This window comes from Neofelis nebulosa, chromosome 15 (assembly GCF_028018385.1).
Source record: "Neofelis nebulosa isolate mNeoNeb1 chromosome 15, mNeoNeb1.pri, whole genome shotgun sequence".
Lineage (NCBI taxonomy): Eukaryota > Metazoa > Chordata > Mammalia > Carnivora > Felidae > Neofelis > Neofelis nebulosa.
Window position 1 is genome coordinate 47,159,043 of NC_080796.1, and position 13,640 is coordinate 47,172,682.

Here is a 13,640-nt window from a genome sequence, read left to right on the forward strand (position 1 = left end):
CTCCGGCTCCTTGGGGGAGGCCCCCTGAAGGGCCGGGGGGAAAAAAATCCTACCACCAGAGCCCCAGGCTTTCCTGCCACCCCTGGCCTACTGAAGGGGGCCCTGGACCCTGAGCCCCTCTCCTAGGTGCCCAGCAGTTTCGGACAAAGAGGAGAAGATTCCTGGAGATGGACTTCTGAGTCCTCTGGCTGTAGAGTCAAAGAAGGGGCAGCCCTGGAGGTGGAGCCACCATTTGTTTGAGTAACCATTTCACCCACTGAGGCCGAGCTTGGTCACCAACCACCCAGGGTTGTGGCATTAACAAAGGAAGTGGGGAAAGAGATACTCCTATCCCTACACTTTAGATGCATAAAAAACTAGAGCTGGAAGAAATCTTAGGGATTATGAAGTCCAAAAAGCCTTGTCTTTACACGTGGGGAGACCAGCAGAGTCGCACAGCTGGGGAGTCACCTGAACACAAGTCTCCTGCTTCCTGCCCATCCTATACTGCCCGTGCTCAGGCTCTCCAGTGGGGTTTGCATTCACAGACGGGACCACAGACATGAAGGACTCACTGTGCCCGTAGGGAGGGCAAGGGTCTGGCCGAGCAGCTGAGCGGGAGGACCCTGAAGCCAGGATACACACGGTATCTGGAAAGAGCCCCAGCCGGTGGGTGACTGACTCAGCCCCACCACTTAACCAGCTCTGTGTGGCCTGGGCAAGTCATGAAACCCCTGTGAGCTACGATTTGCTCATCCACAAAATGGGAACAATCATACATTCCTTACAGCGTTTCTGTGAGGAATAAGTGGAGACTATGTTACAAGTGCCTCGCAAATGGTAAATACTGAGCGGTCCCTTCATGGAATGCCGTGACCCAGGGAGCCAGCCCTCTGGCCACTAGAGGGTAGCAGACAGGTACTAGTCAACTGGACCAAGGGTGTGGAGCCCAGGAGACTGGACGGAGGAATAAACAGGGCCACGAGGATTCCAGCACCTGCAGCAGCCCCGAGGCTCCAGGGACTCCGGCAGGGGCTCAGGGACAGCCAGGCCTCTCCAGAAGTGGCTGCAGCAACCCTGATGATTGCATGGGGCCCAGGTAGGCAAAGCAAGCCAAGACTTTACCACCAAAGGAGATGCCCGTAGGGTGGGTCCGACGGGAACTTTGGGGACAATGGGGCCCTGAGGCTAGGCTGGCAGTCGCGGCCCCCACCCGGTATGAGCCCATGAATATTGCCTAGGCCTGGAGAGGCTTCCTGCCCTAATCCTGTGTGTTGTAGGAAAATTCCCTAAACCACACAATTTGCTCTCCCTGCTAGGCACCCTTGTCCACAGCTCTCCACCCATTTGGGGGACCAGCAGCCTTCCGACCCAGTTCTACCAGGTTCCCCTCCCCCTTCCCCTCATAGCCCATCCCTGGCCTGGCCCCCCTGAGGAATTTCCTGCACCAGAGGATGGCCGAAAGTACAGATGCCCACCCCAGCAACTCTCCTGCCACCCGCCCAGGCCAGTGCCCTGTGCCCAACCCCAGAGGGTGCGACATGACAGACTCTGACAATCATTAAACCAGCCGGGCCTGATTTCCCAGCACCGCCTGCTAGGATCCGGGCCAAGTGGCACAAAATATGCAAATCACCTGGGGCCAGAAGCCCAGTCTAAAGGCCAGGAAATCCCCACCGTCCAATGAGCCACCAGCTCAGGTTACCGCCGGGCGAGCTATAAGGGCCCGGCTCGGGGAGGAGCTCCCACTCGCCTCTATTTAGGGCGGGTGGGGGAGTGCGGGCCAGACCTACCTGGTGCAGCTTTTAGCCTCCTGGATTTCTCGCCGGCCCGCTGTCTCTTAATCCTGCCTGCCTGCCACACCCACACCCCGCCACTCAGGTAGGACCCCCCACCTGTCGTAGTCCCCAGCCTGGGTCCTGAGAGGTCAAGTGGATGGTTAGTTCTAAACCCACCCACTGCAGCTCCGCATTATAGAGCCCCCTGAGCAGGAGTGTAGGGCAGTGGGGGTGTCCTGAAGGTCGCCGAGGCACCGTCTCTGGGAGGGACAGAGTGGCCCTGACTCTGCCAGTCCCACTCAGGGACCCAGGTGGGCCGGGGCGGGGCGGGGCGGGGGGGGGGGGGTTGCCCAGCAGGCGGCCCAGTGCCCACACCGTGGTCTGAAATCTTGAAGCCCTCTTGAAGAGATGGTGTCCAAAGAGATACTGACCCTCACGTCCCCCTCGCCCCTAGGGGCTCCTTCTGCCCCAGGCTTGGCTAGAACAGAAGAGCTAGAGGGGAAAGGGAGGACCCTGGTCCTCACCAGCCTCGGCCTCTCTCCCCGGGTAGCCTCATGGCTGCAACCTGTGAGATTAGCAACGTCTTCAGCAACTACTTCAGTACTATGTACAGCCCGGAGGAACCCGCCCTGGCTTCTGTTCCCGCTGCGGCCACCTTTGGGGCTGAGGACCTGGTGCTGACCCTGAGCAACCCCCAGATGCCACTGGAGGGCCCAGGTGGGTCTCAGCAGGTGGGATGGGGAGAGACAGAGACATCCCTCTAAGAACCTGTTAGATAAATGGAGACTTCAGGCGGGGAGGAGGGTCCCCCCAGCAAATTCCAGCGCTAGGGGTGGCTTGTAAGAGGCCGAGGTGTTGGGGTTGAGGGGCAGTGCCCGGCTAAGTGAGGTGCTGGGCGAGGGTGCTGCGAACCCCATCTCCCGCCCCTCCTCCTGGGAGGCTCCTCTGAGAGGTGTGTGTGTGGGGGGGGGGTCCACACAGAAACCCAGATGGGCACCAGAAATGGGCTGTGAGGGGCCGGGTGGCTCGAGCTGACCTGACGCTGTGCCCGGCCTCTTGCAGAGAAGGCCAGCTGGTCGGGGAAGCAGCCCCAGTTCTGGTCAAAGGCCCAGGTTCTGGACTGGATCAGCTACCAAGTGGAGAAGAACAAATACGACGCCAGTTCCATTGACTTCTCACGGTGCGACATGGACGGGGCCACGCTCTGCAACTGTGCCCCCGAGGAGCTGCGTCTGGTCTTTGGGCCTCTGGGGGACCAACTCTACTCCCAGCTGTGGGACCTCAGTGAGTCCAGGCCTCCTCCTGCCCTTGCCTCCCTCTCGGTTGGGAGGCTGCTCTAGGGACCGGCCCACACCCTAGGCTGAGGTCAGCATGGCTGTGGGAAGGACCCGGAGCCCCAGGCCAGCGGGCACAGATAAAGAACCACTGAGGGGCGAGGGGACCGTGCGATGCCAGCCTGGGCTCTGACCCCTCCTCCCTTCCTCATCAGCTTCCAGCTTTCCCGATGAACTCAGCTGGATCATTGAGTTGCTGGAGAAGGACAGCATGGCCTTCCAGGAGACGCTGGGCCCCTTCGGTGAGAAGCCATTTTCTCACTCCTTCCCCTAGCTTGTCCCATCCCGTCTCTGCCTCTCCCTAGAGCACTGGAGCTGACCCTCTGTCACCAGACCTCGGTCTCCCCTGGGTAGAAAAGCATCAGGTCATTAGACCTCTGGGGAGCTCAGTGTCCCTGCCTGTTCCTCCGAGCTCTGTCTGAACCCTGACCTCTTCCCAGACCAGGGAAGCCCCTTCAGCCAAGAGGTGCTTGAGGAGGGCCGGCAGGCCAGCCCCTACTTCCCCGGCAGCTACGGCACCGGCGCCCCCTCCCCCGGCAGCTCCGATGTCTCCACTGCAGGTAAGCACCCTCGTCTGGGCCACAGCCTCCCTTTCCCCCAAACACTCCTGAGCCCTTGGTTCCCGCCACTAGAGCCCAGGCTTTCTGGGGCAAATAGGAGCTGGCTGGGTAGCGTGTCCTGAGACCCTCAGTGGCCCATCCCCCGGCAGGCGTGGGCTGGCAAGGGGACTCACTGTGACCCCACCTCCCCTAGGGACTGGTACTTCCCAGAGCCCCCACTCCTCAGACTCCGGTGGAAGTGATGTGGATCTGGATCTCACCGACAGCAAACTCTTCTCCAGGGGTGAGTGGAGGGAGCCTCCTGGTCCCCGGGAGAGTGTCCCAATGGGCAGTGCCCACGGGGCCCGTCCTTGCCCTCTTCCCTGCTCTTCTGTAGGGTTTTCCTCCGCAGAAGAGCTGCCCCTGAGAGCCCCAGTTCCCTGCCCTCTGACCTTCCACCTCCCCTCTCTTAGACGGCTTTCCTGACTATAAGAAGGGGGATCCTAAGCACGGGAAGCGGAAACGGGGTCGGCCCCGAAAGCTGAGCAAAGAGTCTCGGGAGTGTCTGGAGGGCAAGAGGAGCAAGCACGGTGAGCTTCTGGGGTCACCCCCTTTGTGCTGAGGCCTGGGGGGCGGGGTGGGGGGGCGCTGCTGGTGCTTTTTTCTCCCGTGATCGCTGGCCGTCCACGCTGCTCCGTCCATGCTGTGCGCAGGCCCAGGGCTGTGTGGCACCTAATGGCAGGGCCTAGGTTGGTGGTCCTGGATAGGAGGGGGAAACTGAGGCTCCTGGAGGAAGGCCCATAGGACCAGAGCCCAGGTCACCTGCCCACCCACTCCAGTTATCTCTGCACTTGGCTCTGTCCTGCCCGCTGGGACACCCTTGGTGGTGTGAGGAGGCAGCTGGTGGGTGTTGGGAGGGCCCAAAGGGCCCCAGGGGGCTCAAGCAGAGAACTGTGCCCCGTCTGCGGGCTGGACGCGTGGGCCTCAGGCACCACTGGGTGATGGCCCCGAGCTCCTTCTTGCCTCTGTGCTTTCGCGCATGCAGTCTCCCTCCCCCTATGCGCTAGGCCTGGATTGCCTCTTGTCTTCAGGGAGCTATTTTTTCCCGGGAAGCTGTCCCCTTGTCCCCTGGGCTGGGGCCGGCTCCCCGGTCCTGTCCTCGCCAAGTTCTCACCACCTGTTGGCGTGTTTGCTTTTTAACGGCGGCCCCCACTGAACCGTGGGCTCCTCGAGGGCAGTAGTGCGTCTCAGTCACTCTCCCATCCCAGCCAGATGTTTGATCAATATTTGAGCGAGTAAGACATCTGTGCTGTGTGAGACGTGGTCCCCGTCTGGTGGGGGGAGGCGGGAGGGAACCAGCCCTTACACTACACAGGCATCAGGAGGCTGTGTGCCGGGACAGACAGGGCCCCCCGGCCTCGGAGGAGAGGGGTCACCCCCTGGACTGCTGACTGACGGATGCGTCTGGCCTTGTAGCCCCCAGAGGCACCCACCTGTGGGAGTTTATCCGGGACATCCTCCTCCACCCGGAACTCAATGAAGGCCTCATGAAGTGGGAGAACCGGCAAGAGGGTGTCTTCAAGTTCCTGCGATCAGAGGCCGTGGCCCAGCTTTGGGGCCAGAAGAAGAGGAACAACAGCATGACTTACGAGAAGCTGAGCAGAGCCATGAGGTGAGCAGGTGGCCGGGGTCCTCGTGACCCAGCCAGACCCTGGGGGACCTGCTGAGGCTGCCGGGGACAGCTAACCTGTGCTCCCACGGCCCGCTCTCCGACCACTGCCATAGTCTGGTAGGTTTGCGTCCTGTAGAATGAGGATAAGAGCAGTGTCCGCCGCTGTCACGGACTAAAGGAGGGCATGGAGAAAGTAGGCTGGTGCAGCAAACGCCAGAAACTCTCTGCGACAACATTTCTTTGCGCTCTCTGCAAGCTTGTCCTGAGAAAAGCTCTCCGTGGTGAAAAGAGCGTGAGCTGAGGCCCACACCAAGACCTGGCTCTCCTTAAGTTGCCTGTCTAGACCTCGGTTTCCCCCTGAATTGTCACTGAGGGCGCTTCCAGCCCTAAAACCATGTGGTTCCATGATCAGCCCTGGGACCCAGCCATAAGATCTAAACGAGCAAGGGTAAGGCCAGGTGCTTCGGACACCATTCTAGGCCAGAGTGCCACGATGGAGCAGAACGGCTCCTTCTTGCAGGAGGGAAGAAAAGAAAAGCTACAGGAAGTGGATCAGACTCCTGTTGCTGGGGCTGGAGCCCAGGGGGACAGGTCACCTGAGGATAGCTGGGCCAGGTGGAGGAAGGTATCCGCAGTCCAAGACGGCTCCCCACCCGGGTACCTCTGACCACCCTTCTTCCCGCCCAGGTACTACTACAAACGGGAAATCCTAGAGCGGGTGGATGGCCGGCGGCTGGTCTACAAGTTTGGCAAAAACTCTAGCGGCTGGAAGGAGGAAGAAGTTGCCGGGAGTCGGAACTGAGGGTCGGAAGGAGACCCAGGACCAAACGCAAGGACTCGAGGCCTGCGGCCCCTCCTGGGAAGACCAGCAGGTCCCAGCATCTGAGCAATGCTCCGGCTGTGCTGCGGAGAGAAGCTGTGAGGCTCTGGTATCCTGTCAGCCACCGTCCTCGGATCCGGGGCTTGTGGCCTCTCCTCTCTGCCCTCTTCTTGGAATTACAAGCCCTGGGGTTTGAGGTGACTCGTCTTGCTGACTTGTCCTCAAGTGTAGCTTCTTTTACCCGGTGCCTCCTCAGACCCAACCCAGACACCGGCTACGGACAGCACCTTCCTCCTCCAGATGCCCGGACTGAGCCGAGGAGGCCAAGGGAAGCACCAGGAGTGCTGTGAGAGGGGACAGGACGGGGTCCTCCTGAACCTGCTTTCTGGACTGCCTTCCACCTCCGTGCTTGGACTCTGCAGGCAGGGGTCAGAGCACTCCCTAATTTATGTGCTATAAATACGTCAGATGTACATAGAGATCTATTTTTTCTAAGACATTCCCCTCCCCGCTCCTCTCCCACCACGTGTTAGTGGCCAGACTGACTGACTGTTTCGGCCCTTGGCCGGGCCGATGAGGGGCAGGGAGATGCCGGGCCCCTGAGGATGGGGCTCCTGGCTCCTTTTTCCTGTGAATGGAGGTAGAGACCTCCAATAAAGTGTCTTCTGGGCTTTTTCTAACCTTTGTTTTAGCTGCCTGTGTACTGAAATGTGGGCCTCTGGATTGGATAAGGTCATGGGGTTGAAGGAGAGGAGCCAGGACAGGAGGTCTACAGGGCTAGAGGTGAAGGCAGAAGCAGACTTGCAAGATAGGGATGGATTTCCTAGATCGGGAGGGTTGGGTTTACAGACCAGCTGCCTGGGGGCTGGGAGGAAAGCAGGGGAAGCAGGCCAGGCTGTGGAGGGCTGAGAAAGCTTCGCAGGATTTCTGCAAGCTAGGGCGTGAGCTCAGCCTGCTGAACACTGGGCCAGTCGTGCTGCAGCGACTCGTTCCCCCAGTGACCTTGGCCATGTCAGCCCCCTGGGCTCACTTGCTTGCTAGAAATCTGGGGTTTGGCCCCCGGTGCTCTCTAAGAAGTCTAAAATTGCACATCCAGCCTTGTGGGATAGATGCTTCAGCATTCTGGGCAAGTTGGCCACAAACTGGGAAAACAAAATGAATCCTTGATGCGGAAGAATGGGGGAAGGAATAGACATTTGCCAGCCTCGTGTATGCCAGGCACTGAGCCAGACAGCACTTAATCGCACCTAATCTTGCCCCCCCCCGCCCCAAATGAGATTTGTCATTCCCATTTTACAGATGCAGAAGGTGAGGTCCAATAGGGCCAGTGTCTCGGCCAAGGTCACTAGGACAGTACTTTGGTGCCATAGTAGTAGCCTGTCCTTGGGAGCATCGTCAGGGTTCGGGCTCTGCTGACGTAATCCTCAGTAGATTCCAGAACTGTGTTACTCTGTCTCCACAGTGATATTGCAGCAGGTTTTAGAGAGGACGTCTTACTGATAGGTGTATGTATGGTTCCTTATAAAGATTATCTTCCAGTGGAAATTTCCTTAAGTCTGAGGCTTCAAATTCCACAGAGCACAACAAAAAGGCGTTTTGTAAGTTTGAAATGCTGTTTAGTTGCCTTCGAAATAACCGGTTATTAGCTGAAGGATGCGGGTAAGGAAGAAAACTTAGAAAACCGGACGTGTGTGTGCGTGTGTATGTGTGTGTGTGTGAGTGGGGCTTGCTCTGGAGGAACAAGGAATAGTAGAAAGGAAAGCGGAGAAGTTGGCTGGAGAAAGTAGTGGGGTCCTTAAAGAAGCTAGACTCTTCTGGAGCCATTTTGGACAAAAATTTTCCTTTTGCTATGCCAGCAAGTTAGTCGAAGAGAGTAAGGGGAAGGATTAGCCTGAAACCGACCTGGCTTCCGTGCTGGCCAGGCCACTTCTCAGCCGGGGAGCCTTTGGCAATGTCGCTTAATAATGATCTCATTTCTTGGAGAGAACGATGCTCATCATGCTAACTTCAACCGTGTTATCTTGAGGGTCCTCACGCCCTAAAGAGAGGTGACTCTGGTTGCCTAAAGCCACCTAGCCCAGAGTGGAAGATGAGCTTTAGGAACCTAGAGCACACCGCCCCGATCCTCAGTTTCTTCAGCTCTAAAAAAGGAAACACTGATGGTGGGTGCTCACCCGTGGGTGGGTCTGAGTTGGGGAGGGGAGCTTGGAACTATGGGGGGAGGGGCTGTTTGGAGGAGGGGAGCTGGGATGGAGCTGGGACTATGAGGCCAAGCCCCTTCATCCTCTGCCAAAGGGCTGGGAGGCGGCTATGGGCCCAGCACTACACTCTGACCTTTGTCCTGCTGTTTTCGGTTTATGAGGTGCTTTCCTCACCCCATTATCTCATTTGATCCGCAGCCACAGCCCTTTGAGGACACTGGGCGTCCCCATGTGCCTGATGAGGCTAGAAGCTGGTCCAAGGTCACCCCGCCTGGTGAGCAGAGACCAGAACCCAGGGCCCCTGCCTCCAGGCAGTACTCCTGGGGAACCCAGGAGAGGCAGGGAGAGTTCCTCTGCTCCACATGAGGGACATGTTTCTTTCTTCTTCTTTTTCTTTTTTTAATGTGTATGTATTTACTCGAGCGGGGGAGTGGCAAAGAGAGGGAGACGCCGAATCCGAAGCAGGTTCCAGGCTCTGAGCTGTCAGCACATGGGATTCGAACCCACGAACTGCGAGATCATGATTTGAGTGGAAGCCAGGCACTTAACTGACCGAGCCACCCAGGCGCCCCAAGGGACATGTTTCTTATTCAAGAGGTCTTGGCCCCAAAATTGCTCTCCACCTTCTTTCCCCTCAGGACATGCAGAGCCCAGGCATAGGCCCCAAGCCTGGTCTCTCTCGTTCCCCTCTCCTTGGTGTCCTCTCTGTCAGGGGTCAACCACCCTCGCTCCCAACTCTTACCAGCTCCGGACTACCCCCTCCCCCCTCCCCCAGAGATGGGCCCCGTCTCTGCCCAGGGCTTTGGGTCTCCTGGGGTGGGGCCGGGCTGTTTAGGTCCTGCCCCGGGCTGCTGGTCACCTCTTATCTGCGTCTGTGGGATCGGGTGTGCTGCCGGGCAGGTCGGAGGGAGGTCACCCCTCCCATGTTTGGGTGTGTCTGCTGGGGGCGGGGGTGGAGGTGCTGGGCCTTGGCCCTGAGCCTCCCTGGGAGAGTTCCCGGATTCTCCCCACGGCCACCCCCTCCCCCAGTTCAGGGGAAGTCTGACTTCACCTGCCCTCCTGGGTGAAGCCGATAAAGTGGTTGTATTTGCGTGAAGGGTTTATTTCAGTCTGCTCTTTCCTTCCAGTTACCGGTTTCTAAGTCTCTCTCCCCTACTGGGTTGTGAGGGCCTGTGGGCAGGGACCGGGCTTACTCATCTCAGCACCGTGCACAGCGCCTGGCACACAGAAGGTGCTCGATAAATATTTGTTAAACTGCCCGGTGACTCTCCCTGCCTCTCCCTGCCCTGGCCACCACCTCCCCCTATGCACACACTGTCACATACACGGAACACGGGCGCACACACACATACACACTCGCCCAAGCTGGCATACGCTGAACACTCACACCCCACGCCCCACACACGTTCTCCAAACCCCCAGGCTTGCCCTGCCGAGGCCTGTGTTTACACTGCTCATCTCTTCCCTCACGGACAACTGAACCCCTTTGGGGAGCATTTCCTGCCCTCCTTTCTGCCCTCTCTCCCCACCAGGTGGGCTCTGATCTTCCCACCAGTCAGGACCAGTTGCAAAATTTGCAGGGCCCAGCGCAAAATGAAAACTTGGACCCTTGTTAAAAATTAGTACCAATCCCGAAACAGCCAGAGCAGGGCGTGGAAGCAGGCGTGGGGCCTTTCCTAGTGAGGCCCTCTGAACCACCGCACAGGTCCCCCGCCCGTGCCTCTGTGCCCCACTGGTCTTTCAGCGCTCCACTGAATTACCAGCTGTGCAGCAATCAGAAACACATGAATAAGTGGCCAAGTTTTTGCCATCGGGAAAATTCTCACAGAATAACTCGGATTTCTGGCTTCTCTTAAGAGATCAGAGCATCTGGGGACGCCTGGGTGGCTCAATTGGTTAAGCGGCCGACTTCGGCTCAGGTCATGATCTCGCAGTCCGTTAGTTGGAGCCCCACGTCGGGCTCTGTGCTGACAGCTCAGAGCCTGGAGCCTGTTTCAGATTCTGTGTCTCCCTCTCTCTGACCCTCCCCCCGTTCATGCTCTGTCTCTGTGTCAAAAATAAATAAACGTTAAAAAAAAAAAGATCAGAGCATCTGGCACAGCTAAGACAGCTCCCCCACTGGACCACAGTCTGCAGAAGCAAATCATGCCTTCCCCTATATGTTCTCAAGTTCACCACTATTGCCACCGCAAAGTACCCATGTGGACCCAGAGGCAAGGAGTTTATAACCCCTGGTTGAAAATATCTAGGGTGCCTGGGTGGCTCAGTCGGTTAAGCATCTGACTTTGGCTCAGGTCATGATCTCATGGTTCAGCAGTTCAAGCCCCGCTTTGGTTAGCTTGAGCCCTGCTTCAGGTAAGCCCCACTTCTCTCTCTCTGTCTCTCTCTGTCTCTCTCTGTCTCTCTCTCTCTCTCTCTTTGTGCCTCTAGCTCACTCGAGCCCTCTCTCTCAAAAGAAAAAAAAAGGAAGAAAAAAAATATCTATGCCTGCCCCCCCCCCTTATTGGTCCCAGACTAGGAGCTCATTCTAGAGCTCATTCTGTACCCCCTCTACCTGGCAAAATGATGGCTTCTTGCAGATGTCGGTAAGTAAATGGATGATGGCAGTGAGTGTGGACGGGGAGAGTAGTCATCCTCACAAGTTTGGAAAGCCAACCAGCTCCTACTATGAGAGCCTGGGGTGGGGACAAGAGCCCTCCGAGACTTGCTAGGAGGTATCCCATTTTCTCACCTCCAAGAACATTTTCAGTCCAGTCCAGTGCATGGCATATAATGGGCACTTGTGCACGCTGGAATATCAGCGCCTGACCCTCTGGGCTGGGCATGGCTGCTTCATCCAGAGTGCCCCCAAATGCCAGGACTGCCCAGCAGCCTTGACCCATCCAGGTATCCTTCTCCCTGCTGAGAGAGAAGGAGACCTGGCAAAGCTTCCTTTTCTTTTCCTTCCATCTCTTTTCAGGAAGAACATGCCCCATATCAGTCCCCACATCATAACCATGTACCAGTGATTTGTAGAGTAGAGCATAAGATCCAGATGGACAAAGCCCCATCTTATAGGTGAGGAAACTGAGGCTCAAAGAAGGAAGGTGGCTTGCTCAAAGCCACACAGCCTGCTGGTGCAGAACCTGAGATCAAGGTCGACAGCTGACCCCTTATGAGTTACCTACCAGGCGCCAAGCAGTGGGTCACGTTTGTGCTTAGCATACCGCATTCATTCATTGTCCCGGTGAGTGCTCACTGAGTGCTGTGTGCCTGGCTGCATGCTGAGACACCCAGCTGGGAAGAGGTGACCCAGGGAATGGGAAGCCTGGGCTGCAGCCTCAGAAATCCCAAAGCCGTGTACATAAGCCTCCCAACAAGTCTGCAAGGCAGGACGAGCCCCTCGTTTCACAGATGAGAAACTGAGGCTCTAGAGAAAGAAGTCAAGTTTTCAGAGCCAGTAAGTTTAGGGTATCAGGATTTGAACCCTGACTTCCTGACCCTCTTCTCTCAATCCCACAAGTGACTCTGTTTTGAGAGGTGCTGAGCGATGCAAATGTCTCACTGCTCACCCGAGCCTGAAATCCTACCATCAGACGCACACTTCCAGAAGTGCTCTACTGACACACAAACACGCCGTGGGGGTGGGGTGGGGTGTGGATTCAGTTAGGGTTGCTTTTCAGGAACTGCTTGATCCCGTGGGAAGGATGGAGAGTGAGTTTTCAGGTTTTCCAAAACATTTTTTTAACGTTTATTTTATTTATTTAGACAGAGAGAAGAGTGTGTGTGAGCAGGGGAGGAGCAGAGATAGAGGGAGAGAAAATCCGAAGCAGGCTCCACGCCCCCAGTGCAGAGCCTGACAGGGGCTCAAACCCGCGATCCATGGGGTTACCACCTGAGCTGAAATCAAGAATCAGATGCTTAACCGACTGAGCCAGCCAGGCGCCCCAAGTTTTCAGTTTTTGAGATCCTCATGGGGCCCCCTCTTGGGAGTGTTGCAATCCTCATTCTTGGGCCCTCCTCCTCCTGCTCCTCCTCACCCTCCTTCTGCTCTGTGCAGGGCTGGGCTCAGGCAACAGCAATTAGCCCAGCTCGGCTGCCCGTTACTGGAAGCTTTGTGTCAACTCTGGAGCCCATCCAGGAAACCATGCCCAGTGTCCTGCATGACTCAGCCTCACCTGCCCACCTCCACACCTGCGCCAGCCTCAGTGACCCAGGCTACGACACTGGGGGGAAAGTCCCAGCATCCTTCGGTCCATCCCTCCCTTACGCTAGGTGTTTGCAAGGCATACTGGGATTTAGTCTTTGTAACACAAGCGTGGTTCCCTGGCTGATTTCTAGCCAAGATGAAATGCTCCAGGCAAGGCCAATAGTGGGGTTCGGGAAACTGGAATCTATGGAGACAGAAGCATTTATACCCTTCTCTATCATTGTTTGATATGAGAGCAGCTTAAGAACATGGAAGATACTCCCTTTCATATGTCAAACTGGCAAAGAATAATAAGAACGTTCCTGATGTCTAGAGCTGGTGAGGATGTAAGGAAACTCAAGCTTGCCATAAACCGTTGGTCTAGGTGTGAATTAGGAGACACTTTCTTTTTTTTTTTTTAAGCTTATTTATTTATTTTGAGAGAGAGAGAGAGAGAGAGTATGAGCGAGGGAGGGGCAGAGAGAGGGAGAGAGAGAATCCCAAGCTCAGTCTCACAAACTGTGAGATCATGACCTGAACTGAAATCAAGAGTCCGACGCCCAACCGACTGAGCCACCCAGGTGCTGCGCTGTGTCCATTTCTTAATTTCTACCATTCCTCTTTGACTCTTACAACTTTCCTCTCTCTGATGAAATTCCCTATCTCTTCCTGCATGTCGCCCACCTTCTCTACTAGAGCTTTTAATTTAACATTTGGGTTATCTATGAATTTGGTTCTATTGGTTACATTGTTTCTTGAGAGTGGGATTTTTTCTTTGATACTTTTGTATGTTTCGTAATTTTTTCTTAAATGCTGGGCATCTGTGTAGAACAGGAGAGACTGAGATAAATAGTCTCTCCATATCGCTGGGAGTGGGTAGGCCTCCTCCTCTGCTAGGCAATTGGCGTGTGTGTGTCTGTCTACATGGAGGCATTGAGTCAATCTGGTCAGGGGCTTAGTTTAGCTTGAGATCTGCTGTTGCTCCGGTTGGTTATCTTCCATGTACCACTGGCTTCATGTTCCTCCAGCATTACCTTGTTCTGGGTGCTGGGTTTTCTCAATATTTCTGCCCAACCCTCAACTTTCAGCCTTCCCTATGCACCTGTGCCCAGGAGGGCTCTCTCTCCGTACTCTCTTACCATCCCCAAT

General features: G+C 56.4%; 1 protein-coding gene across 3 annotated transcripts; it reads left to right on the forward strand.

The window, feature by feature from the left end:
* The first annotated feature begins 1,701 nt into the window (after positions 1-1,701).
* ELF3 (E74 like ETS transcription factor 3) lies at positions 1,702-6,802 on the forward strand. Of its 3 annotated transcripts, none has more exons than XM_058700339.1 (9): positions 1,702-1,860; positions 2,212-2,474; positions 2,820-3,041; positions 3,247-3,333; positions 3,532-3,651; positions 3,845-3,934; positions 4,104-4,220; positions 5,107-5,302; positions 5,990-6,802. In XM_058700339.1, the coding sequence occupies exons 2-9, from the start codon at positions 2,312-2,314 to the stop codon at positions 6,102-6,104; spliced, it is 1,110 nt and encodes a 369-aa protein (XP_058556322.1). In that variant the 5' UTR covers positions 1,702-1,860; positions 2,212-2,311; the 3' UTR covers positions 6,105-6,802. The 3 variants fall into 3 exon arrangements, with proteins under 3 accessions (XP_058556322.1, XP_058556323.1, XP_058556324.1); XM_058700340.1 differs by having other exon boundaries at positions 1,702-1,859; positions 2,303-2,474; XM_058700341.1 differs by having other exon boundaries at positions 1,703-1,860; positions 2,308-2,474.
* Positions 6,803-13,640: the final 6,838 nt, after the last annotated feature.

Bases quoted from the DNA above. Each gene is read 5' to 3' on its own strand.
- ELF3 (XM_058700339.1), top strand. From the start codon at position 2,312: ATGGCTGCAACCTGTGAGATTAGCAACGTCTTCAGCAACTACTTCAGT. The intron at 3,042-3,246 runs GTGAGTCCAGGC...CTTCCTCATCAG, and splicing joins CTCCCAGCTGTGGGACCTCA to CTTCCAGCTTTCCCGATGAA. The intron at 3,935-4,103 runs GTGAGTGGAGGG...CCCCTCTCTTAG, and splicing joins CAGCAAACTCTTCTCCAGGG to ACGGCTTTCCTGACTATAAG.